Source organism: Tursiops truncatus, chromosome 20, assembly GCF_011762595.2.
Source record: "Tursiops truncatus isolate mTurTru1 chromosome 20, mTurTru1.mat.Y, whole genome shotgun sequence".
NCBI classification, from domain to species: Eukaryota; Metazoa; Chordata; class Mammalia; order Artiodactyla; family Delphinidae; genus Tursiops; species Tursiops truncatus.
This window is the reverse complement of record NC_047053.1, coordinates 13816870-13842048: the sequence shown is the minus strand read 5'-3', so window position 1 is coordinate 13842048 and position 25179 is coordinate 13816870. Positions and strand designations below refer to the sequence as shown.

The 25179-nt window shown below is 44.6% G+C and overlaps 1 protein-coding gene across 3 annotated transcripts in view; it reads left to right on the top strand.

The window, feature by feature from the left end:
* The window catches only part of NXN (nucleoredoxin), a 140790-nt gene that overhangs the window by 51462 nt on the left and 64149 nt on the right, over positions 1-25179 (top strand). The window contains exon 2 of one of the 3 annotated variants that reach the window (XM_033848372.2): positions 13612-13744. The exons of the other annotated variants lie outside the window; for them this stretch is intronic. Coding sequence (XP_033704263.1) covers positions 13703-13744 — 42 coding nt within the window. The 5' untranslated portion in view covers positions 13612-13702. The remainder of the gene's footprint in view (positions 1-13611; positions 13745-25179) is intronic. 3 annotated transcript variants of the gene reach the window in all.

The window sequence follows — 25179 nt, the reverse complement described above, 5'->3', positions numbered from 1 at the left end:
AGTAAAGGAATGACTCCCATGTGCGTGCCAGTCATTGTTCTCAGTGCTTTACACGTGTGTCCTGCTCAGTCTTCACGACACATCTATGGTAGGTGCTCTTCTCTGTATCTTACAGATGGGAAAACTGAGTCACAAAGAGGTGAGGTAACTTTTAAAGGTCACATAGCATTAGAGTGGCAGGTTTGGGATAACAAAACAAGAGCACGGGTGGAAGAGCTGGCCGTGGGAAGTGGGGTACCATCGTCCGAGACTGGGGGAAGGAGCTGAGGAGAGGCTGGAAGAGTCTTTACTGGATGCCCTCTGCTTTCATGGTGAAGATGAGACAAGATTGTTGCGAGCAGAAGACCTGGTAAACTTGTGAACAACTGCTGTGGGCCCCAGCAAAGGAGCTAGAGGAGAATCACCGAAAGCACTTCCGGGATGTAGAATCCTCCTGGTACCGCGGAAGAGGAGGAACTGGAGGATGGATTAGCAATGTGTAAATCAAGAGCTAGTCGAGAATGGAGTAGATGCTGCCAGTGAGAATGTGACTGATGAGACTGACCCCGGGGAATAGGCTAGTCAATCTGGGTAAGAGTGGAGAGCCTGGGAGAGCACTGCAGTTCCGGAGGGAGCTGGTGAGGGCCGGTCACCTGTGGGCAGAGGTGTGGGGAGCTGGACCCTGGGGCTGAGAATGTTGGAAGGATGGGGTAAGAGACTGTGCCAAGCCCGGGCAGGCCTGGTGTGCACCAAGGCCAAGGGATCTGTGCAGGCGCACCGCTGGGTTGTGAAGTCAAACTCCAGTGGGGCCTAGGTGTCCTCAGCTACCCCTGACTGAGAGGGCAGCCGCCTGGGCATGTTGGCTCATTAGGCTGAATCTGAACAATCAGAAGATGTCGTCACATTCCCCAAGGCCAAAGAGGTAGTGGGATAGATGAAAGAATGGGAAGCAGGATTTCTAAGTTTGCAATTTTGGATTTGGGAGTATTTGGGTGTTAAAAATTCAGGTTGTTGCTATCCTAAAGTGAGTGGAGGTGAATGTCCTTAGCTTGGAGGACGTGGTGGAACTGGGTGGGCAGTCTAGATGGGTGATGGAGAAACATAGGATGCCCATAGGAGTTGAAGCCTGGAGGTCAGTGAATATCAGTTTGTAGGGTGAGCAGAGGGAGGTATAGACAGGTGAGCTCGCACGCCACTACAGTCTGCTAAGATTGAAGGGCAGGTATGTCCCGCTGTTTCCTCTGAAGACCACTTTGCATCTAGTTGGATTTTCTGAATTCTTTTCCAACATTCTTTTCCCAATTGTTGCTTGCCTCCAGAGCTATGCACTCACTACCTGATAAATGTTGATTGGTGCTATTCTCTCTCCCATCGGAGGACTAAATGAGATGAATGCAGGGGGTTCAGTGAGTGAGGCCTGGGGGATATAGATTCCGTAACGCACAGTACCAGTAGGTGTATGGAAAGGGATTTGACTCAGTCTTCACAAAACTGGCAGCAGTAATTTAACTTCCAGTCATGCTGAAATTGTAGAGGTTTCTCACTGTTGTTACAACAATAGTCACATTTGACAGCATCATGGAATTAAGGAGTTAATCACACTACATTGACAGAATCCTGTAGCAAAGGCTGTTTAGTTGGAATAATTACCCCAGAAACATTTTTCATAAGGGGCTGTGCAAACTGGATTTAATTTATTTTGTTTTCTGAGTCCTTAAATTCACCAAGGGTTCAACCAGACCCTTTTAAAGGCAAGAAACTAAGACCGTAGGCTGTTAGAACTGAAGTGAATTATTGACTCAGTAGCCAAATGAAGATGGGCATTATGAGCTCTCTGAGTCGAGTTCACAGAGGAAATAAAATGCTGTGATGAAACTCACTGATGCATCTTGGGCTCCTCCAGTTTCCTTTTCGATCCTCCTTCCTTTCCTCTCCAATACGAACGTTACAAAGGAAACTAACCTTAATCAAGACCAGATCCCTTTGGGCCCAGGGTTCTGTGGCTCTGTTTCTGGCACAAAGGACAGGCCTTGTACAGCCTCATTTGTCATTGTGTGCTTGATTACAGAAGGAAAAAAAGGCTCTGTTGTCTTGGGAGAGGCGATATTGAATTTTCTGGGTTGTTTTTGTTTTGGGTACTTCTAGTCAGATAATGTTATAGGTTATTTTCTGACTTAGACACATGAGATTACTTTTTAAATGAAACTGTTATTTCATGTAGTCCATGTACTTAATGAGTTTCTGTTTTGTGCCCTGTCCTGGGCCATGTGCCTTCCATGATGTAGGAGCTCAGTAAACATTTTATTATCCATCAGGGGTTCTTGTCCACAAAACTGACTGCAAAACACTTTATTTTTCTTCACTAACATACTCTCTGCTTTGTTTGGGATGCTCTTCCCACCCTTTTCCACTCTGCTCGTCCTCTAAGACTCCGTTTAGCCATCACCTCCTCTGCAAAGCTTTGCTGGAAAGAGTTAGCTGCGCCTTCCCATTGCTCCCATGATGTACTTTGTACCTGCCTCCTGTCAAGCTGGGAACCAGGGTTTACCTCCGGGAGATTGAGCCTGGTAGGAATGTCGGGGTGGGTAGTTGGAATTGGGCTGAGATGGTGCAGTGGGTCTGAGCCGTGTCCTTGAGGGAGTCCTGACCGCCAAGCCAAGGCGCCCGGAGGTGCTGGTGCTAAGTTCAAGGAGTAGACGAGAAGTTGAAAAATGGGGCATGAAGACAAGGATCAGGAAGGAGGTGGCGGCATGACCGGGGAGTGGGAGCAGGTTGAGAAAGAACAAGGAGCATCTGGGACAGTGGCCACAAACGACAAGGTGGCACCTGTGGCTTGGCTTTCGTTTCATGAGTAAGAGAGTCACAGACCCAGAACACTTCATTCTTTTGTTCATGTAAGAATAAGCCATCTCACCGGAGGCCAAGTCTCTTTGATTTGTATCTCCAGTATGTGTAATGGAACAGGACACAGTGTCAAATAAATTTGAGTCATGAATGAAGATGAGGACCTCCAGAAAATATCTGCCTTCCTTGGAAAATTTCTAAGGAGGGGATCTAATGTACAGCCTGGTGACTATAGTTAATAATAGTGGGCTGCATGCTTGAAATTTAGTAAGAGAGTAGATAGTAAGTATTCTCAGGATACATGCATAAAAAGTGGTAACCATGTGGGGTGATGGATGTGTTAATTAGCTTGATTGTGGTAATCAGTTCACAATATATATGTGGATAAAATCGTTACATTATATACCTTAAGTATATACAGCTTTAATTTGTCAGTTATACCTGAGTGAAGTTGGAGAAAGAAAAGAACAGTGAAACACCAAAAAAAAAAAAGAAGAAAGGACATTTCTAAGGAAGAGGTTAAGATGGCGATTAACCTAGAGGCCTGTTGGCTGCTGTAACTTACAAATGAACTGAGTGTAATACATAAAGGCTCTAGGTACTTTGCAATAGTTTCACCTCTCCAAGATCACTGCCCCATCTTTTCTTCTTTTCCTTCCCTCATTGGCTCGTAACATTCACTTCTGGACCACAGGGAGCCCTGGAACCCATGAACACTTAAGAACCTTGATTCCTCGGATATTTACAGTAGCTAATCTAGTGGGATGTATTTTCACATTCTACCAGGAGGGACCATCATTTAACCATGTTCTGAAATCTTAATTTTAAAGATTTGGAATATATTTATATTGATTTTCACTCTCTCCTTATTTAGGTCAGTAAATTTGGAATATATTAATTTTACTTAAAATAAGACATTTGACCTTTAAGCATTTTTAAAGCCCCCTTCTAGGGAAAATTAAAAATAATTTTATTTACAACAGAAAGAAATAGAAAAGAATAAAAGGGATCCTGAGCCACAGGAACCTGCATCACTCCTTGTGGTTTTTCCTGTTTGATACCGTGCTTTCTGGAAGATGCAGTTTTCTTCTTCCATCTCTGTTGTCGACGTGCCAGGATTTCTAGCAAAGTGGGCCCAGTGTTCTGCTGGAGGTTACTTTTCCTTGGAAGCAATTCAAATAAAATCATCCTTGTTTCTCCCTTTTCATTTGACATTTGACTAAAACAATGCTTTGGCAGCTAGACAGGAGCTCTTAAGAGCTTCAGTATTTTTCTCCCAATCTTTGCCTTTCAAGAAGTACCTTTTCAAAATATGGTTTAAAACTGAGCATAGAAACAAAAGCATAGGACTGATTGCTTGGAGACCAAAACTCTAGGGAGGGGAAGAGGCCTAGGGGGGAAACCCTGAAAGTTCCAGTTCTGCCCCCTGTATGTGGTTGCCCATTTTAGTATTGTGTGTCCTAGTCTCTGAGAACTGTCACCCTTGCTTTGTTGGGTCTGCCACCCTGCCGAGTTTCCAGCACCACCGTATCCTTGTTGGTCAGGTACTTTCTTTGTTCCTGTACCAAAGCTGGTGAGCATTATACTAGGTACTAATTAATTCTCACTTTTATTCCTTTCTTAGAAGCAATTCCTAGAGGTCATCAGAATTTTACTTTTTTATACTCTGAAGGTTCTAATCATAATCCCACTTATTTATTCTCAACGATAACATCCCATTTTTTCAAAACAAGTTCCTTTCTGCCACCTCACCCCCCCTTTAGTATTTTTACTCATCCTGTTTTCTTTCTTTCCTCTATCTCTACTCTTGATGCCATGAACTTATCATCAATAATCATTAATTATTTTTGAACTGTCCCACTTGTATGGGCATTAATGTGGTACCATCATGTTCAAATACCAAGAACACATTGAATGAAGTTAAAATCTTCCCTGAATTTGGGGGGACACACCATTCTTATTAGGGTTAATGTCCTTGCTGTAACATAAGTGACTTTAAGGCAGTGTAGGTGAAGAGAGAAATCATTTTTAGTATTTTTTTCTACTTCATTTTCCTCTGTTCTTTTACTGGAAAGAAGAAGAAAGTGGCAGGAGAGAAATAGCTGTCTGAGCACATCTGTCATCTGTTCATTGCCTGGGGACTTCGTGAGTTGAAGAACCTGACTCATTATCATTTTTTTCCTTTGGTCTTGTGTTGGGCCATAGTCTCTCTGGGAAATTGAGCAAATCTCCTTTCTTTGCTTATTGACCTGGGTGTTGTGTGGAAGAGTCTCTGCTGGGGCAGGGCAAGGGCCAAAATCTTCATCTGTAACCACTTCTGTTCTGAAATGGCTAAGCCAAGGCATCTTTTACTGGAGGCAAAGAGGGTTGCTGGCCTCTGGGAAGCTGACAAGCATATGGACTTTGCAAACAAAAGGAGAAAATGTGCCTTTCCAGGGATCTGCGGATCCCCTTTCCATGAATTACGTCATTGGGTGCTGGCAGTGGTTTAGTTAACAGTTATTTGCTCCTCCAAATTCTCACAAATCCAGGGGAAGGATTTTTGGTGACTGTTAATTTTTCTGTCTGACTTCTCGTCTCTTGGAAGGAAGTTAACATATACTTGTGTTCAGAAAATTAAGCTAGATTTTGTTGGTGAGTATAAAAGAGATGAATCTCATGTAAAACTTCTGTTTGATTCAAAATACCAGAAACGAGATCAAATGACAAACCATAGATTGGGAAAGAGTATTTCCAACACATACAACTGAGAAAAGGGCCATTTTTTTCCTTAATGCATAATGAGCTCTTAAAATCAATTTGAGTTAAGAGTTTAAACAGAGAAAGAAATATAAACATGTTTGTAAATATGAAAAGATGCCCGGTTCCACTTATAATGCAAGAAGTGCAACTGATAGAATGCGATACGTCACTATTAGATTGGCAAAAAGAACATTTGATGACAGGGTGTTGGAAAGTTATGGAGAAGCAGGCACACGTGTAAACTGATGCTGTTTCTTTGGCACTGGTCACTCAAAATGTATGTAACCTTTGACCTCCGGATTCAATTTCTAGGAATTTATCCAATAGAATTTACAAATATAAACAAAGATATCTTCATTGTAGCAATATTAGCTAAAATGTGAAACAGTGTAAGTGCCTGTGAATAAAAGACTGGTTAAGTGAATCATGATGTATCTCTACAACATAATACTGTTCAGCCATTGAAAAGATTTGTAGGGACTTCCCTGGTGGTGCAGTGGTTAAGAATCTGCCTGCCAATGCAGGGGACACAGGTTCGATCCCTGGTCCGGGAAGATCCCACATGCCGTGGAGCAACCAAGCCCATGTGCCGCAACTACTGAGCCTGTGCTCTAGAGCCTGCAAGCCACAACTGCTGAGTCCATGTGCTGCAACTACTGAAGCCCACGTGCCTAGAGCCCGTGGTCCACAACAAGAGAAACTACTGCAGTGAGAAGCCTGCGCACCGCAACAAAGAGTAGCCCCCGCTCGCCATAACTAGAGAAAGCCCAGGTGCAGCAACGAAGACCCAATGCAGCCAAAAATAAATATATAAATAAATAAATTTATTTAAAAAAATAAAAGATTTGTACTTGGTGTCACATGGAGTGTGCTTATATTTAGTTTCTGTGCCCAATATCAGTTTATTGTCTCTTGGCTCCAAATTCACTCTTCTTGCCTAATCTATGAAAATGGTTCTGATCCTTTTAAATAATTTTTTTTGGCAGCTAAGAGGTAGTATATTGATAACTGGCCCAGCTTTTTAAAAACAAGGGGTGGGGAAAAGATATTTATGCTTATATAAATATGCATATGCGTGAACATGTTCTGGAAGCTGCATGAGGGGGTTACCTCTCAGGGTGACAGTGGAATCTGGGAGGAGAGAGAGAGACTCACTGGAAGTTTTTTTTGTTTGTTTGTTTGTTTTTACCATGTGCATGTTTTGTTTTTGTAGAGAAAATGAAAAAACTTTGGTTAGATGTTAAAGGAAAAGAAACTCGCATTAATGGAGAAACAGACTAGCTGGAAATACAAAATATTGTAAAGATGTCGTTTAATCAGAATAAATTTATAGGTTAAATGCAGTCACGGTAAAGAAAAAAATTCCCAAGGTGGAGGCAGGGCATGGTTTTTATTGTTAAGAAGCTTAGAGTATAGTTTGGGAGACAGAAACATAATGTTCACAAAAAAATGCCTTGAACAGTTACAATGCAATATATCAAGTGAAAAGCAATAAAATTGAATACATATGTATTGTGGGAACTTGGAGTCCTTTGAGAGAATAGACAGAATGGAGTTAATCAGCAAAGGATACTTAAAAAAAAAAAGCTAACAAATGATAAACTATATAACAAGAAGGAATCTTTCTTAAAGTCCATATTCTCTCAAAAAATGGAAACTGCCCTCCCAAAGGCTTTTCAATGTAGGGAGGGAGTTCTTCCTACAGGATATTTTGTGTTGAGAAGACCTATGTGAGAAAGTCTATGAACTGTGCCCACATTTCGCGTTCTACTGCTGAGTAAAGTGGCCCAAATGCCTCTACATTTTCACTTTTGAGTTTGCAAATGACTGAAAATTAAGTAATCAAGTACAGCCGGGATTGGGTCGACCATACAAGGAGTACAATTGCTTGAAGAATCTGGAAACAATACTGACCACATTTGTTGGCATTAATTCATCGAAGCAATAATGCTATATAGAGAAAATATGGGGTTTTTTTTTTAAGTCCTCAGTTCTGAGTATTTGTTGCAACTGAACTCTTAACTTGGAACTGATGATAAATTCTTAAAAAAAAAAACCCCACACTATTATGCATTGGGAGCTTTAAAAAATTCCCACAGCATTTGGAAAACATTTTATTATCTCTCTATGCCAGTTATAAGGATTAGAATTTAAGCCACAGATTGATATAGAAGATGTGACATGTTGCTCCAACTGAGAACTGGATAGAACTTCTAGTAGAAAAATGATTGCTTTTGTAGGTCTTCATGAAATCTTCACTGTGAATAGGTGAAATGACTTTTAAGATTTTTCTCCTGGCAAATAAATTGCCTTTATGTTGAGAGTATTTCATGATGATTCTATAATGTCCATAGGGGATAGAAATAGATATTAAAGGAGATCTTACTTGCTAACATTTCTTAAGATATGTTATCTATTGTGTACCATTTCCCATTAGTCTAGTTTATAAGCATCACTCACAGTAGTTCTTTAACTTTCGCTTCCTTTGGAACACAAGTTTATATACCTCCATTTTTCATTGCTTGAGAAACTCCCCAGAAATAAAGAAATGCTGTCTTTTGTGAATCGTCAGAGGTCATCATGGTTTTGGTGGCTATATTGTTTTTCTAATTAGTGCAGGTCTTGTCAAAATGTTATATTGAGGCTTTATTCTAAAGACACACCAGTAGCTCCCTCTATTTGGTGTCACTGAAAAATAAACACAAAATCGAATCTGTTCCTTGCCGAAGAACAGAAAATTGTAGAATTTCAAGGAGGACCGTTGAGTGATGTTTGGGTTTATGAGTGTTTGTCATTTCAAATTTTGCCATGTCTTATGAGATTAAGACTGAGAAACAAAATCAAAGAGTTTTTTAAATCATTTAATTAATCTGTAACTTAGAAGATATTGAGTTGTGTTATTCTCTTGCTAATAGGATAGATTACTGGCAAGGGGTGTATTTATTAAAAGCGCTAGTTTTGGTTTCCAGTTGTTTTTACTTTGTTTTGTTTTGTTTTTGCGGTATGCGGGCCTCTGTCTGTTGTGGCCTCTCCCGTTGTGGAGCACAGGCTCCGGACACGCAGGCTCAGCGGCCATGGCTCACGGGCCCAGCCGCTCCGCGGCATGTGGGATCTTCTCGGACCGGGGCACGAACCCGTGTCCCCTGCATCGGCAGGCGGACTCTCAACCACTGCACCACTAGGGAAGCCCCGTGAGGATCTCTTTTTAACATCAAAAGGTTTCGTGGATTCCTTCATATAATAGAAGTTACACTTCGACTTTTTGGTCTGCAGACAATTTTTGGTGCTCATGTGGTTGGAAGACCTTTGAAATGACCCTGAGACCCTCTTCTAGGGGCCCTTGGCCCATGTTTGGGAACCAGTGCCATGCACTGTTCAGATTTAACCATGATGGCTTCAGTCCAAAGAAGTAGAACATGGTTTTTGAAACAGCCCAATTGAGTCTAGAGGAGAAAAATCAGAGGTCAGAACTGAAATGTTTCTTTCTTTGTTGTTCCTACTCTGAGCAAGCTCTGTGGAACACGAGGTTAAGACAGTAAAAGTTATTATGATTATATTTTGTTTCAGGATGTTTACACCTTTTTTATCAATACCTATAGGTGCAAAAGCAGGAATGCCTTTGATTAGGGGCCACAGGTGTCTATAGGGAGGGAGGCCTGGGGGTAGCCCGGGAGGTAGAACAGAGAAATCACAGGTAGGTGGGTGAAGCTACTGCTGTTATATCAGTGGGTGCTGAGTTTGGCGCTTCTGAGGGTCAGCTTTGACGTGCAGTTAGTTCTACAAGTGTGAAAACAACAAAACAGAGATTCAGCTGGTTTCAGGAGAGAACGTTTCTTTTTTTTCTGCCACCCAGTATATTCTGTAACCATTTATGAAAGTGGAAGTGTCTGAAGACGTGATCATGTCAACCTGAGGATACTCCAGATCTGATATCTGAAGGAAGGTCCAGTGCACGGTCAGATCCCTCTCTCCCGCAGGACACTGTCATGTTAGAGGCTCTGAGCAGTAGAAGAACCTGCTGCACTTCGTGTGGTCCAGGATTTCCCAGAACTCATTTGGCCATGGAACTCCTGCTGGATTACCCACCCAACCCCAAATGTGAAATGCCTGGAAACATCATGCAGAGCACACGTTGGGAAAGGCTGATCTTAGTTATAATCTGGACTTTACAAACCTCAGAAGCTCTAAGTATGGCTGAGCTGTACAGTGAGGATGCTGTCACTCATGGTCTTCACGTCTGTCTCCCGGGTTGGGGGTCTGTGTCTGCAGGGAAGTGTGCTAATGCGGGGTACCTCAGATGGCCTTTGGGAACAAGGATTTGTTCTCTGCCTTTAGCGAATTCTCAAAGACGAAAGCTTTCTCTGGTTTCTCTTTGTATAAGTCACTCTTCATAAAATAATTACGTACTACTCACTTATTCATTTCGTCTCTCCTCAGGGCTTGCCTTACTGCCTCCATTATCATAACAGATTGGGGTGGGGAGGGGCGTCTAGAAGGTCTTTTGTTCACCCATCAAGAAATATTTAGACAGCAGCTCTCTTCTCAATCTTAAAATATTGATTGTTTCTAACCACTCAAATTCACACATAATTTGGGAAAACTCTTAAAAGAGTCAGAAGGCTGGAGGAAAAGGAACAAGGTGAGGTGGGTGGGTGGATGGGGTGGGGGATGGGTGTTCTCCATCTTTGCTCGCTAGTTTAGAGTGTGTTTGAATTGGCTAATTCTCTTGGAGGCAAGGCTAGTTGGTTCCCTCTAGAATTTGCCAACCAGGGATGCCTTCCTGTTTTTAAAGCAGGGTCTTCAATTTTAACAAAATATCTATTCAACAAAATAGTTTAAATATCACTTGGAAATTCTGATGGGATTTTTCTTGTAAAGTAGGTTTATAGCTTCTGATAGGGTAACAGAAATATGCATTTCTTACTGTTCTGAAGCCTCTGGGAAGGAAGGACAGCTGTGGGCAAAACGTTTATAGTCTGAAGAGAAGAATGCTATTGATTTGCAAGGATGAGCTGTTCTCTTACAGGACCTATAATAACGATCATTAGCATTTGCATAGCACACATAGTACACAACACTTTCATACGCATATAGCATATGATCCTTATAACAGCCCTTGTGAGGGAAATCATATTGACATATTTTTCATCTCCATTTACAGTTGACGAAGCTGGAGCTCAAGAAGGTTGAAATTACTTGTCCAGAGCCATTTAGTAGTAAATGGACAAGCATGAACTTAACACTTTTTCTTTTTAAAAAACCTTTAAAGAACATAGTATGTATTCATTACTTACAGGCCAGTCATTCAGAAATACACAATTTAGAAGTAAGCTGGAACTCTGGACCTTTTAAAAGTTGCACCATACCAATTTCTAGAGCAGAGTAATCCATATGGTAGCCGCCCCGCCCCACCCCCGCCATGGATCTTAAGCACCTGAAACATGACTTGTCCGAATCGCAGTGTGCTGTAAGTGTTTAAAATGCATACTGGATTTCAATGACTAAGTATGAAAAAAAGAATGTAAAATACCCTATCAGTACTTGTTTGCATTGATTATATGTTGAAATGATACTGTTTTGGATATACTGAGTTATCATATATTAGGATTAATTTCACCTTTTTTTTTTTTTTTTTTTTGCGATACGAGGGCCTCTCACTGTTGTGGCCTCTCCCGTTGCGGAGCACAGGCTCCGGATGCGCAGGCTTAGCGGCCATGGCTCACAGGCCCAGCCGCTCTGCAGCATGTGGGATCTTCCCGGACCGGGACACGAACCCATGTCCCCTGCATCGGCAGGCGGACTCTCAACCGCTGTGCCACCAGGGAAGCCCTTTTTTTTACCTTTTTAAAGGTGACTATCAGGAAATTCGAAATGATATAAGTGGCTCACATTATATTTCTATGGGACAGCAATGGCTAGAACCATTTTCCATGGTTTTCCATAGCATAAATTGTGTCTTATGCAAATAATATGCCTTTATATTTTACTCTTCTGGCATATAACCCCTCTCCCCATTATTTGGGGAGAGGTTGATCTAAATTTCCCTTTCTGTTTTGAAGACTGCTTTAAGAAGCCTGTAAATTATTTTATAATTTTAATATAATTTCTGTGGTTTTAACGGCACCGCCTTCCAGGAGAGGCTTGATTCATTGGCACCGTCCTCGTTTGGGAGCTGTTAGATCCGTGGTGCTGTTAGTGTGAGAGTGTGAGTTTGTGTGTGAGGACACACGTGTGTGTATGTATGTGCATGTGTGTGACCACGAGAGAGGGGGAGAGGAGGATGGGAAACAGATTCTCCAGGGGCTCTACCAAATTCTGCAGGTCCCCACCCTTAAAGAGTCTGATTCTTGACGGGTGGGGAGTAAAGATTTGGATTCTCCCCCAGCTCCTCCTCTCCTTAAAGAAATCCCTCCCTGCGGATGAGTCCCCGTTGCCAATGGGAATGCACTGAGCCACAGCAGGGGAAAAGGCTGAAAATCCACACATTAGAGGGGAACACTTTATAGCCCTCAGCTCGTGGTAGAAAGGACTGTTGGGAAAGGTTTTCTTTTATGAGCATTTTCTGATTGGTTTCATCCCTTCCTCTGCTCCCTGGTGGTAATGGGATATTAGGAAAGTAGAGCCAGTTGTTTGTAGGATGGGGGGCCAAAGTTGGGGGGCTCACAGGTGTCTTTCTCCACTGACCATCCCCGTTTGCAGCCTGCATGGCCAGGCCTTCCCCGGGCTCTGTGGGGCTTCCAGGATAACTGTTAAATCAGCAGATATTGTTAGGCATGTACAGACAGAGTTTGGTCTAACTCAGTCTAATTATTAAAATTCTTGGCAGGAATTCTACATGAATCACCTCCAAAAAAATTTACATTAAAATTAATGCTACAAGTCTGGCTCCAGCCCACAGAACTGAGAAAACTACTCTGAGTTCTAAGTCCACAAGTGTGGCCTTAACTCCTCCTTGTCCACAGGCCTAGTGACTTTTTTCCCCACCAACAAGGCCACGTGAATTTTCGTAAGAACCTGGAAGGGTGGGGGAGGGCTCTGAGGGGATCACTCCAGAAGGGAGTTATTCTGATCTTCGAATTAAGGCAGGTGTTCAGTCCTCAGGCTGTGGAGTTAGACAGCCTGGATTCACATCCGGCCAAGCTACTTATGGGTAGTGTGGTTTCGGGCCGGTTCCTTAGCCTCTCTGAACCTTAGTGTTCCGTCTGGAAAATGGGGATGATAACACCTAGAAATTTGTCTAGATACTAAGTGAGCTAATGCACATAAAGCTCGTGGCGGAATGGAGGAGGTAAGAACTTGGTAGCTGTTAGCTCTTTGGTTACTGTTGTTCCTCATCATTCATTGTGGTGAGCTGTTCTGGGGGGCAGCGTTAAAATGCTAAGTGGTGGGACTTCCCTGGCGGTCCAGTGGTTAAAACTCTGTGCTTCCACTGTAGGGGGCGTGGGTTCGATCCCTGGTCGGGGAACTAAGATCCTGCAAGCCGTGCAGCGCGGCCCCCCCCCCCAAAAGAATTAAAATGCTAAGTGGAGACAGGCACCACTGTAGGCTATGCTCTCCTTTCTTCACTTCTTTGTAAACAGGTTTTGAGGGAAAGAAAAGAAGTCCTGGAAAGCCTGTGGCCTTGCCACCCAATGACTGTTGACTTTAAATAGACTTCTCTGCTCACCCTTTTGGGGGGGCAGGGCAGGGTAAGAGTCCAGTGAGGCAGCATGTTTTTGTGTGTCTTTTGTCATCACTGTTGTCCCCTAATCAGTCTGTACCAGTCTCTGTGGAGGAATGCTTAAGACCTTCACCATGATTTTCAGGGTTCAGAAAGACTTTCTGATACCTTCTGCCTGAAGGTCGTGGATATCAGATGTCGATCCTCAAAATTAAAAAAAAAAATTTTATATTCCCTTTATAGTTTCTAAGCATGATAGAGCTAATGTTGACTTATGTCTGGGATGGATTATAGATATTTGTTCTTTGAATGTATGGGAGCAGTGAATAATAGATAACATTGGTGAGAGGTAGGTGGATAGCAATAATACTTGCCCTTGGTTTCAGGTTCATTCTTGACTCATCAGCTGGAGCAAACACTGCAGGGGTATTTTTGGGAGATGACCACGGAGGACTGACTGGTATTGCTGTCAGACAGATGGAGCCATGTGTAAACAGCAAGTCGAGGGAAACTTGCATGGTGAGCATTTATAGGACAAAATCCAGTTGATGTCAGATTTAGCTAACATTTATTGGGTGCCTACAATTTGCCAGGCATTGTTCTGGTTTTAACTGATGCAGTGTCATTTGATCCTGTGACCATGATCTGAAGTAGGGACCAGAAAGGAAACTGAGGTCAGGGCATTTGAAGTATTTGAGTCACACTGAGTCAGGACAGAGCTGCGAGGTGAAACCAGGTCTCTTGTTTCCCAGGCCAAAGTTCTTACCTGGTGTAAATGGCAGGAGAGGCAGTGTCCACTTCCTGTGCCAGGTACTGTTATCCCCCTTAACTTAGATATCATACCCCCTCCCTCCAAACCCCTGAGTTTGGAGAGGCTAAAGTAGATGCAGATTGGAATACAGACCTGTCTTCCTAAAGTCCATGCTTGTCCCTCAGAGCCATCCTGCCTCTCAGAAGATGCTTCCAGCCCAACAGATTGGGTCATTTTTAACATCTGTGCAGAACGATCCCAGCTTTTATATATTACAAACCTTTCTTTCCTTGAAAAGAAAAAAGGCAGACATTTTTGGCCCTCTTCTTTGTAGGCGTTAGTTTTGGAGTGATTTTTGGCCCTGCTAGTAAAGTGCTGAAGTAGAGGCTCAGTCCCAGTGGTAAGAATCTGAAAAATTAATGTCATTCATTTTTCTTCTCCTTGAACTGGCAGCTCCCTTTTGCCTGTAAATAAACTCACCACCTCCCCGTTCCCACCCAGGGAGGATCCCCAATGCTAGCCACGGTTTGCCAACAGCCTTCTGTCAGGAAAGAGATTTTCTCCGGACATTTTTACCTAATCTGTGCCTGTCTGTTTCTACAAGATGCAGTGATACGTGGTGGCGAAGAAAGCGTGTTTTTTGAGGCAGATGCCTCGTCCAGTTTACTGGCTGTGTGACCTTGGGCAAGTTGCTGCTTCTGTTTCCCCATCTATTAAATGCTTGTCTCTCCTCTTAAGCTTTTTAGCTATATCTTTAGTAAAATTTTAGTGTTCAAAACTATAGCTTGAGGAAAATCATTTAATTGAACAAAAACCCTGTGATTTTCTCTCTGTAAAATTTATAGGTTGGGCAGTTCCTCCCTTCAAGAAGTTTACTGTCCCCCAGGAGAGAACCCCTCCCAGATCTCTATAACAGAGAGCAGAAAATGACATATGCCTGGAGAGAAATGAGGAAAAGGCTAGGGTTTTTTTTTTGTTTTTTTTTTTTTTAAGGCTCACTGCTAATTCCTGTAGATAAAATAACGAATAATGCGGTCTTTGCTCTTAAGGAGCTAAGTCTCCCTTGGGGGGAGACACCCGCTATATATTTTTTTGTAGCTTATTAATATCTGCCATTTTCTTGTCCTTGTTTATTACCTGTCCTCCATCACTAGAATATAAGCCCATGAGAGCAGGAACCCAGTGTCTTATTTGTGGTCCTGTTTCCTATACCCAGCACTTCAGTATTGGTTGAATTAATGAATGAATGGATGAATTATTAAATGAAGTAAGGAGACAATTATCCTGTCACATAGGTGCTATCAGAAAAGCATGTACAGGGCGGGGAGGGCACACGGGGGAAGAATCCCAGCCCTGCTCCTTTTTGGGGGGAGGGGCGTTAGAGTAGTTTTCCAGAGGAGGTGATGTCCAAACTGGTTCCTGACAGCAAAATGGAACCAAAAGTATTCCAGGCAGTGGTAAGTTTTACCCCCAAAGAGTGCAAAGTAAGCGATTAGGACAGTGGTTCTCAACGGGGCAGGGGCGGCCGGAGGGGGCGGGGTGCGGAGAGTATTGCCCTCAGGGAAATTTGGCATGACTGGGGGAGCATCCTGCAGTGCACTGGACGGGCCCCACCACAGAGAAACTATCTGGCCCCCTAGAGCCCAGGTTGAGAAACCCTGAGTTAGAGGAAGAATGGCCCAGGGAGGAGGGACAGGTGCTGAGGTGGGAACAAAGATGAACAGCAGGAGGAAAGAAAGGGGCAGCCGTGGGCGGGTAGTTATTTGAGAATTGAATTTTGTTCGGCTGCTCAGGACATGGAGAACTTCTAGATGCACAATGTCCAGTCATCCTTAAATAATCCTGAAGCAAGGATTCATTTACCACCGAGTTGCAGAGCACCCTGTATTGAAGAAGTCTTTGCTGATTACCCTGGGACAGGGCATTATGAAGCTAATAGCTTATGCGGCCTGTAATTTCTTTATTTCCTTTCAATAATACGGAATATGCAGGATGTCAATAAGGCAGCTCAGCATTTTCCTTCTCTTATTAAATTGAAGTGATTGCCTTTCTGCATCTGACTGATGGGAGAAAAATGCATCCGACCCTGGAAGGTGCTTTCAAACAGGAATGGAGTTTCTTTTTTCTCTCTGGACCACATGACCCATCTTGCTAATTGATCGTCCCCTTAGCAGTGTTGAGCCGCCCATGGTGGCTTCGTTTCCACTTTCCTAGGAAAAAGCCAGGTGTCTATGCTGCAGCCTTGATGCTCACCCAACTACTGCCTTTCTCGACCAGGGCAAGTGAGGGTGGGAACGGCCCTTACCTCCAGCCCCCCCTTCCCAAAGACAGAACATTCAGGTTCTACAGTGAGCCTGGCTTGGGCTTGCCCGGGACCTGCAAGGAGCTGAAGGTTGTTTTCTTTCTCCCACAGGAAGTAATTTTCCTGGGCACGGCAGCCCTGGGTTGCCAATCCCTTGGTTTCACGAAAGCTCACGTGTGTGTGACAGTGGCACTATTGTTGGGCATGCTGGAGTTTCCATTCCAGATCCTGTGTTTATCTGCTGCAGGGATTTTTCTCTGAGAGGCATAATTTAAACAGTAAGGCATAAGAAGGGAGCGATTTGAAAAAAGAGAGAATAGTCTCTGATATCTGGCAACTGAGAAGTGGGTGAGTTGTAATCGAGTGGCCACGTGCAAGTGGTTGAGCCTGGGTCAGTTTCAGTGGCTGAGGCTACTTGGTCCTTTAGGAGTTTTGAACTAGATGACAAAGTCCTGCTACCAGGAACAGCTCTCCCTATAAAAACAAATGTCAGTTCCAGAGAAACTCCCCTGGGCTACGGTGGATGAGATGAGATGTGGGGGGACTGGGTTTAATAAATGTTTATTTTTTGTTTTTTTAAATTTATTTTATTTATTTATTTATTTTTGGCTGCTTTGGGTCATCGTTGCTGCGCACGGGCTCTCTCTAGTTGTGGTGAGCAAGGGCTGCTCTTCATTGTGGTTGTGGTGTGCAGGCTTCTCATTGCGATGGCTTCTCTTGTTGCGGAGCATGGGCTCTAGGCACGTGGGCTTCAGTAGTTGTGGCACACGGGCTCAGTAGTTGTGGCTCGCAGGCTCTAGAGTGCAGGCTCAGTACTTGTGGCGCACGGGCTTAGTTGCTCCGTGGCATGTGGGATCTTCCTGGACCAGGGCTCGAACCCGTGTCCCCTGCATTGGCAGGCAGATTCTTAACCACTGTACCACGAGGGAAGTCTCATTAATAAATGTTTAGATTCAGTTAAAAATGAAGTTGAAGTAAATATAAAGAGAATAGGTGAAACCATCTAGTGAGCATGGCTACCATGCCAGGCACTGTGTTCAGTAGTAGAGACACACTTAATCCTCCCCTCCCAACCCTGGAAGGTGTAGGAACAATTCATGAGGCCCATTTTACCAAAAGATTTAACCTTGGAAGATATCAACCACGTAGAGAAAAATGAATGATGTTGGGAAAGATGAGGTCTCATTGAGCTGGGAAGTATTGTTGTATCGGCTTTCGAGTGGTATTTAATTCCATTTTGTCCCCACACCAAGCTTTGTCACGGCAGCGCACCCCAGAGCCCTTCTCCTGGTTTGTGTGTTATCTTCTTTCACTCTTCCACTTCTTTGGGGAGTCTCTTTTCTTCCTTTTTCTTTCTTTTTTAAAAAATATTTATTTTTTTTATTTGATTGTGCCGGGTCTTAGTTGTGGCAGGAGGGCTCCTTAGTTGCGGCTTGTGGGCTCCTTAGTTGTGGCATGCGAACTTTTAGTTGTGACATGCATGTGGGATCTAGTTCCCTGACCTGACGGAGGATTGAGGCCCTCCGTCCAGCCTCTGCCTGGATTTTCCTAAGAGATGTCCTCGCTTTCTCCCCTAATAAGATTATCCTCTAGAGGAGTCTCCACAATCCAGGTACACTCTGAAAACTCACCTTTTCCACCCTCCCTCTGGAAGTGTGACCTGATACAACTGGACTGATGCACTCAGTAAAGCAGTGAGAGGGACTTGGTCTGCCCTCTGCAGCACGGTTCTCAACCGGACATTTTTGCCCTTTAGGGACATACAGCAATGTCTGGAGACTTTTTAAAAGAGTAAACTTTATTTATTTAGAGCAGTTTTAGGTTTATAGAAAAGTTGAGCAGAAGTACAGAGAGTTCCCATATACACCTTTTACCCCGGTGTCTCCTATTACTAACATCTTGCATTGATGTGGTATATTTGTTACAACTGATGAGCCGATACTGATACCTTATTTAACTAAAGTCCATGGCTTACTAAAGTTCACTCTTTGTGTTGTACATTCTGTGGGTTTTGACCGATGCGTGATGACATGTATCCATCATCACAGTGTCACACAGAATAGTTTCACTGTTCTCAAGTCTCCTGTGCCTTCTGGAGACATTTTTGATCGTCGCAACTGGGCAGGTGTTGCTGGCATCCAATGGGTAGAGGCCAGGGATGCTGCCAGATATTCTGCAGTGCGGAAGCCAATGCCCTAATGAAAAGTCAGTAGTGCCAAGATTGTGAAACCCCGCTGTACACTCTCGCGCAGGTGTGGTTGTGTGCATGGGGGGTATGGGGGGTGGTCGTGAGGCTCCAGGGCTGCAGAGGAACCTGGCATTTAGATGGTGGGAGGCCTGGCTGTGCATTGGCAGCAAAGAGGCACCCGGGAAGATTTGTAAAGTCCTGAGGAGAAAATGAACTGTAACTTGCAGGCAGCATTTCAGCCGTAATCCCTACACATATTGCTTTAACTCTCACCCTCTTAAATTCAAACCCTGAGGTCTGAGTCCGATTAAAATGCCCAAAATTATAATTACTGGGTTTTGCATGGTGGGGTTAGCTTAGGTCACTCTCAAATTAAATGCAGTCGGATCCATCCAGAACTAAAATCCTAAGTCTCGGGTTCAGATCCCCTGTATTTAAGCAACGTCATTGTTTTCTCGCTGCCTCGGTTTCCTTTTCTAAGGAAAACAGTTGTCTTCCTTGTCTCGACTTCATGAGTTAACTCTCTGCCACGCGCTACCGTTAGCTTTTGTGATGCCAACGTTGTGTTATGGGCAGCAGGGAATAAATGCTGTTGAAGACCTAATTAATTAGAAACTGCCCACGAAATAGCATTTTTATACTGGAAAGGGATGGGTTTCCCTGGTGGCGCAGTGGTTGAGAGTCCGCCTGCCGATGCAGGGGACGCGGGTTCGTGCCCCGGTCCGGGAAGATCCCACATGCCGCGGAGCGGCTGGACCCGTGAGCCATGGCCGCCGAGCCTGCGCGTCCGGAGCCTGTGCTCCGCAACGCGAGAGGCCACGACAGTGAGAGGCCCGCATACCGCAAAAAATAAAATTAAATAAACAAAATAAAATATATACTGGAAAGAGTTTACGTGGGTGCTGAGGTTTGTGGGCAAGGGTGGTAGGCTGTAAGATGACTGCTTTTCAAGACGAGATTTATAAGGGAAAAACGCAGGCTTTGTAAACGTCAGCTATTCTTGCAAATGGAGGGCTTGTGCTCAAGAATTGGGTGGTGTGGCTTGCATTGGTCCCGCAGACCTCTCATTGCTCCATAAGTCTTGTCAAGTGGGAGCAAGGACTTTATTCCCCTGATAGGGCTGGGAGGAGAATCCAAAAACCAAACTCACTCCCTTAGAGAAGGTAAATATGGATAAAGAGAAATAGTCCTTTTCATACATGACCTCCTCCACCCTCATCTTCCTGAAGTCATAAAACCCCAAATGTAACCAGAAAAATGATCTTTTGAAAAAAAAGTCCTCCTTTGTGGTGCGTCTTTGGGCTGGAGAGGGAAAAACTTTGCAGAACTAAAAGGTTCAACTAAGGCATGTAAAACAAGTTTTATTAAAACGTTAATTATCTCCCACCTGCTGGTACCTTGTGAAGTTCAGAGGAAAAGGGCTAACTGAGAACAGCATTTGATGTGCATGAGAGTTGCTGGGCTCTTTCCTCTTCTTAAAAGGGATTTGTTCTTAATCAAGTTTATTTCATAATAAGTAGGTCCAGACACTGAGTTCGTGTTTGCAGTTTTAATATGGTTTAATTAAGATCCTTTGCACGTGAGGTGTCAACTTCGGCTGTTTGAAATGTAATGTCTTGGCAAGTTTGGACCTTGGGTTTGGGACATTTTTCTTTAGACTAATGACAAGGGCTCATGAACTGGCCGTGCTTGTGCACCCTCTTTGTGGGGAGGGGGTGAGGGTACATTTTGTGTGGCAAGTCCGGGGGAGCAAGGACAAAACATTCCGGTGCTTTGTCCCTCACTCTGAAGTACAAGAAGTATCCCTGGCCCTAAACTTGAAACCCCAAGCTCCACCCTTATTTTGCATCCTGCAGCCCTGAAGGATTAACCTGTCTGCATTTCTCATTTATCCCTACCTTCCCACAGTCTGCTCTTTGAATCACTCCAGGTATCAGGGCTCAGAGCTTTTCAGTGTGTTGCAAGAACAGTATCTTCACCACCTATTAAGCATTTAACATATGCAGGGACAGGGCTTAATGCTCTGCCTTATTACTGGATTCTCCAAGAAGCTAAGGGTCATACAGCTGATGGGTGGAGGAGCTGACATTTGAACCTGTTTCCTGACCAGAATCAAGCCTTTAGCCATTAGGCTGTCATGCTTTCTCTTTGTGCTCTAAGACAGGGGTCCCCAGCCCTCGGGCCGTGGACTGGTGACGGTCCAAGGCCTGTTAGGAACCGGGCTGCAGAGCAGGAGCGAAGCTTCATCTGCCGCTCCCATCGCTCGCATTACTGCCTGAACCACTTCTCTCCCCCACCCCCACCCCCTCCCCGTCATTGGAAAAATTGCCTTCCACAAAACCCGACCCCGGTGCCAAAAAAGGTTGAGGACCGCTGCTCTAAGACTTAGAAAAACTCCCCACTTTCTGGTTCTTGGTTTGTTCTTTTTTTTTAAATTAATTAATATTTTTCATTTTTGGCTGCACTGGGTGTTCATTGCTGCACGCGGGCTTTCTCTAGTTGCAGCGAGCGGGGGCTACTGTTCATTGCAGTGTGTGGGCTCCTCATTGCAGTGTCTTCTCGTTGCAGAGCACGGGCTCTAGGCGTGCGGGCTTCAGTAGTTGTGGCACACGGGCTCAGTAGTTGTGGCTTGTGGGCTCTAGAGCACAGGCTCAGTAGTTGTGGTGCACGGGCTTAGTTGGTCCGTGGCATGGGGGATCTTCCCGGACCAGGGCTCAAACCCATGTCCCCTGCATTGGCAGGCAGATTCTTAACCACTGTGCCACCAGGGGAGCCCCCTTTTGTTTTTTTGAGTCTGGAATTTTGAGTAGATCAGTCAAAGTTTGTGTATGTTCCAATGTATCAGAAAGTCCTCTGATATCCCATCTGTAGTTTTTCATTTTGATTGATAATAGCAATTGTCTGAAGACCTTGGAGCACTCTATTTTTTTTTTTTCTCTGCTGAACTTTCTCCAGCCTTGTTCTAAGATGTGAATTCTCTCTCCCTCACTCTCTTTCTTTTGCATTACAAGCTCCTTAAGCCTAGTCTTCTGTCCTTTTCTTTCTTTTTTTTTTTTTGCGGTACGCGCGGGGCTCTCACTGTTGTGGCCTCTCCCGTTGCGGAGCACAGGCTACGGGCGCGCAGGCTCAGCGGCCATGGCTCACGGGCCCAGCCGCTCCGCGGCATGTGGGATCTTCCCGGACCGGGGCACGAACCCGTGTCCTCTGCATCGGCAGGCGGACGGACTCTCAACCACTGCACCACCAGGGAAGCCATTCTGTCCTTTTCTACACCTACGATGATACCTGCACCACATCCCTTAGGTGTGGTATAAACCCAAGTTGAAGGGAAAGGAACACTTACCGAGCACATGCTATGTCCTAGGTGCTTTCTGAACGTGGATTATCTGCCCTAGTTGTCTCAGCAACCTGTGTGATAGCTGTAGACATCTCTGTCTTATGAACAAGGGGACTGAAGCTTGGAGGGGTTCAGTATACTAGCTCTGGACCTCATGGCCAGTGGGGTATAACAGAACAAGGGTTCAGACTCAGGCCTCTGTGACATCAGCCTAAGTCTTTCTACTTGACTGTACTTCTTCCCACTGAATGTGAATTGGGTTTAATGGCATTTTGCTTTTCCTTACGAAAAAGGAGGTAGAGAAGGCTCATAGAAACACATGGAAAACCTTCTTCTTTTCACCCTCGCCAGAAGCCATCGCAGTAATGGAGGTTCACCTACATCAAGTGGATGGAAACACTGGGTCACGTAGCTGCCACGAGCCTGCATTTCTGTTTTATTATATAATTGGCTAGCGCACACTTGCTTTGTATTTGTTTACCTATGGCTGGTTCTGACAAAGTAGATTCTTTTCTTGGCCTCGTCACTCAGAAGTAAGCTGTGGGTTGTTAGTGGAAGGAGTAAAGGACTGAAAATGCCTGGGAGTTGGAAAATCTCCAAGTACGTGGTGCAGGAGGAGGTATCCTTGTTGACTTGGTGACAAGAGCTTCCTGCATCACACCCACGAATCACACGCTGCCCTGTTGCTGCAGAACTTGCACACATCCTCTCTTTCTCCTGTTGATCCTTTACTGCTGTGGTCTCTTCCCTGGGAGGGTCCTGGCCAGTCCACTAACCAGTATTTACTGAGCTCCTACTAGATAAAAGTTTGTTTGTTGTACCCAGACTGTCAAGCAAAAATGTTAGAATAAATACTAGAATGAGATCAAGGCATTCTTCCTTTTGATTTAGGTCCGGATTCAAAGCACCCAGAGGAGTAAGAGCTGTTATTTGTACACTTTCTTTATGTAGTATCTTTCAAGATCACTGGAAAGGATTTTGATCCACTTTCTAGAACTGAAACTTTCAGGGTCCAGCAATTTCCCTTCAGAGCCTTAAAAGTCATTGTGTCATTGGGACTTTATTTCCTGTCCTCGCATCCCTTTCTCCTGCTGATCCCCCCCCACCGCCCCCACCGCCCCGGCCCTGGAATCCTTGGCTGTCCCCTTACCACAGTGATTTCTGGTAGCCTAGCAACACTGATCTCATGTAGCAAAGTCACCTGGGTACTGTTGGCCCTCCCAAGGAAAAATCATGTGAAGGTATCAGGTATCCAGCAGAACATACCTCCTTGGACTAGATACTCCTTTGGCTTGGAAAGGAGTATCTTTGGTCCAGCCCTGGTTGTGAGGGGACCTTCTGCTTGCTTTATTTATTGATTTTTTAAAGCCAAAGCAATGTTAGCAGAGCCAAGAATAATGCTGGAAAGATTCTGTACAAGAACATAGCCTTGCATAGTTTCCTGGCAGCAGTCCAGTCTGCCTTACGCTTGGGACCCGAAAGCTCTGGTTGAGAAATCCTGCACTGAGATCAGAATGTGAAGGGTCGAATGCGGAGCCTTCAACTTCTGGTGGACCCCACCTCATGTCAGCCTCTTTCTGTCTTTTGTGTGGTTCCCAGCCAGGGTTTTGAGCTGTGTTTGAGCTTTTGTTTAGGATTTCCTAAGGGGCATGAAAAGCATGTATCGTAGTCCCCAGGTGGGCATAGAGCCTGTCTTCAGAATGGAGCAGCTGCAAAAAGAAAAGGAAAAAGCCATTTAATTCCATAGACTATTCATGGTTGAGAAATGGAAGACTATGGAACCCTTAACCCTTCTTAGTGTCTGCCTCCTGCTCAGACCTGCACATACAGTCACCATCCAAGCCTCACCTGATCTGTATGGGACCCGTCATTGTGACAAGACCCTTTCCTTGGGATTCTCCCTTATACCAGCTCATCTCACGCAGACTGCTTCATCTTAGCTGCCTCTCTCACCCCTAACTGAGACGGCACTTGCCAGACTCCTTTCATCCATACCTCAGTCTTTCTTCCTTGTCCTCAGCTATACATCTGAGGGGGAAACCCCACAAGTTAATAATAATAAAAAATAATAGGTTTTAATACTTCATTTTCATTGTGTACAGGACAGTGGGCAGCCCGGGCAAGCAGTGTATGGCTGTTAGCCAGCTGAGGTCAGCCACCTCTCTACTGGGATCTTTAATTCACTGGGTGACTTTATTGGGGTGGATTAATCAGATATGAGAGTATGGAAACCATGTTTTTGATTTCTGGTTCCCTAGGTTCTAGATTGGTGTTTGGGATACAGCTGCTTGAGAACTATTTGTGCACATTCTAGAAACATGTTTTAGCAGGACCTCCAGAGGTGATGAGAAACAGAGGTGATGAGACATCAGCTCAGGCTAGTTTATTGATTCACAAGCGGCCATCCGTCCCTTTTCTGGTATCTGAACATCTGTATCCCCACCCAGGACCATGCATTTCCCCGTTATCTAGGGGACTAGAAACCAAACTAGGAACCAGAGGGATTTTTAGGCAGGTGGATGGAGAGGTGGAGGGCATTTCCCCTGACCTGTCCCCAGCTCCTGTGACCACTGAATTTCTGTCCCCCAGGCAGTGCCAGGCATACTTCCAGAACTTGCTTCTGTGAACCCTGATTTTCTCCGCTCTTTGCTGACCACGCCCCTACACCACCACCCACAGAGACCCGAGTCTGTCTTTAGATGTACTCATCCCACTCACCAGGCCGAGGTCCTGTGGCCTTGCTGACCCCATTTTTGTACCTTGACCTCTGGGGTTCAGTCACCCCCGAACTCTTTACTAAGGGAGCTTTCTTCCATGCTTGTCTGTATGGGAATTTCTGGTTCTCCCACGGTGGTGCCTGCTTTTGGGAGAGGATTCCGGAGGGTCTCCTCATAGGTGATCTCTTTGGAGAGGAGGTTTTAGTGTCTTAGCCCAGGTTGCTTTTGGCCGGCTGTTTTCTTTCTTTAGCCTGAGGTCGGGAAGGTGCTGTAGGAGGAGTTTGGAGCTGTGGATGTAATGGAAGTTCAAGGCCCATGCTGGTTGAACTCCAAAAACAAAGACTACTTTTACAACAGCCAGGGAGCAGCTTCTGCCCAGGGGGCTCAGGGAAAAAAGTGGAGAAAAAGAGAGAGAAGGAGAGGCCTCAGCTGTGAACAGGGTGTTTCCACGTCTGAGAAACTAGGATAGTAACAGAGGGTCAGGCTTCTTTATCCAGATCAGCTCTCTTCTCACTCTCAGTCTTTACCTTCCTGTCCTCATTGGCCCAGTTCCTGCACATGTTGGTATGAAGGACGAAGGAGAGGTTAGCAAATAGTCCTTTTTTTTTTTTTTCATTTAAAAACGGGAATTTCATATTCTATGAATTGATGTCCAAGAC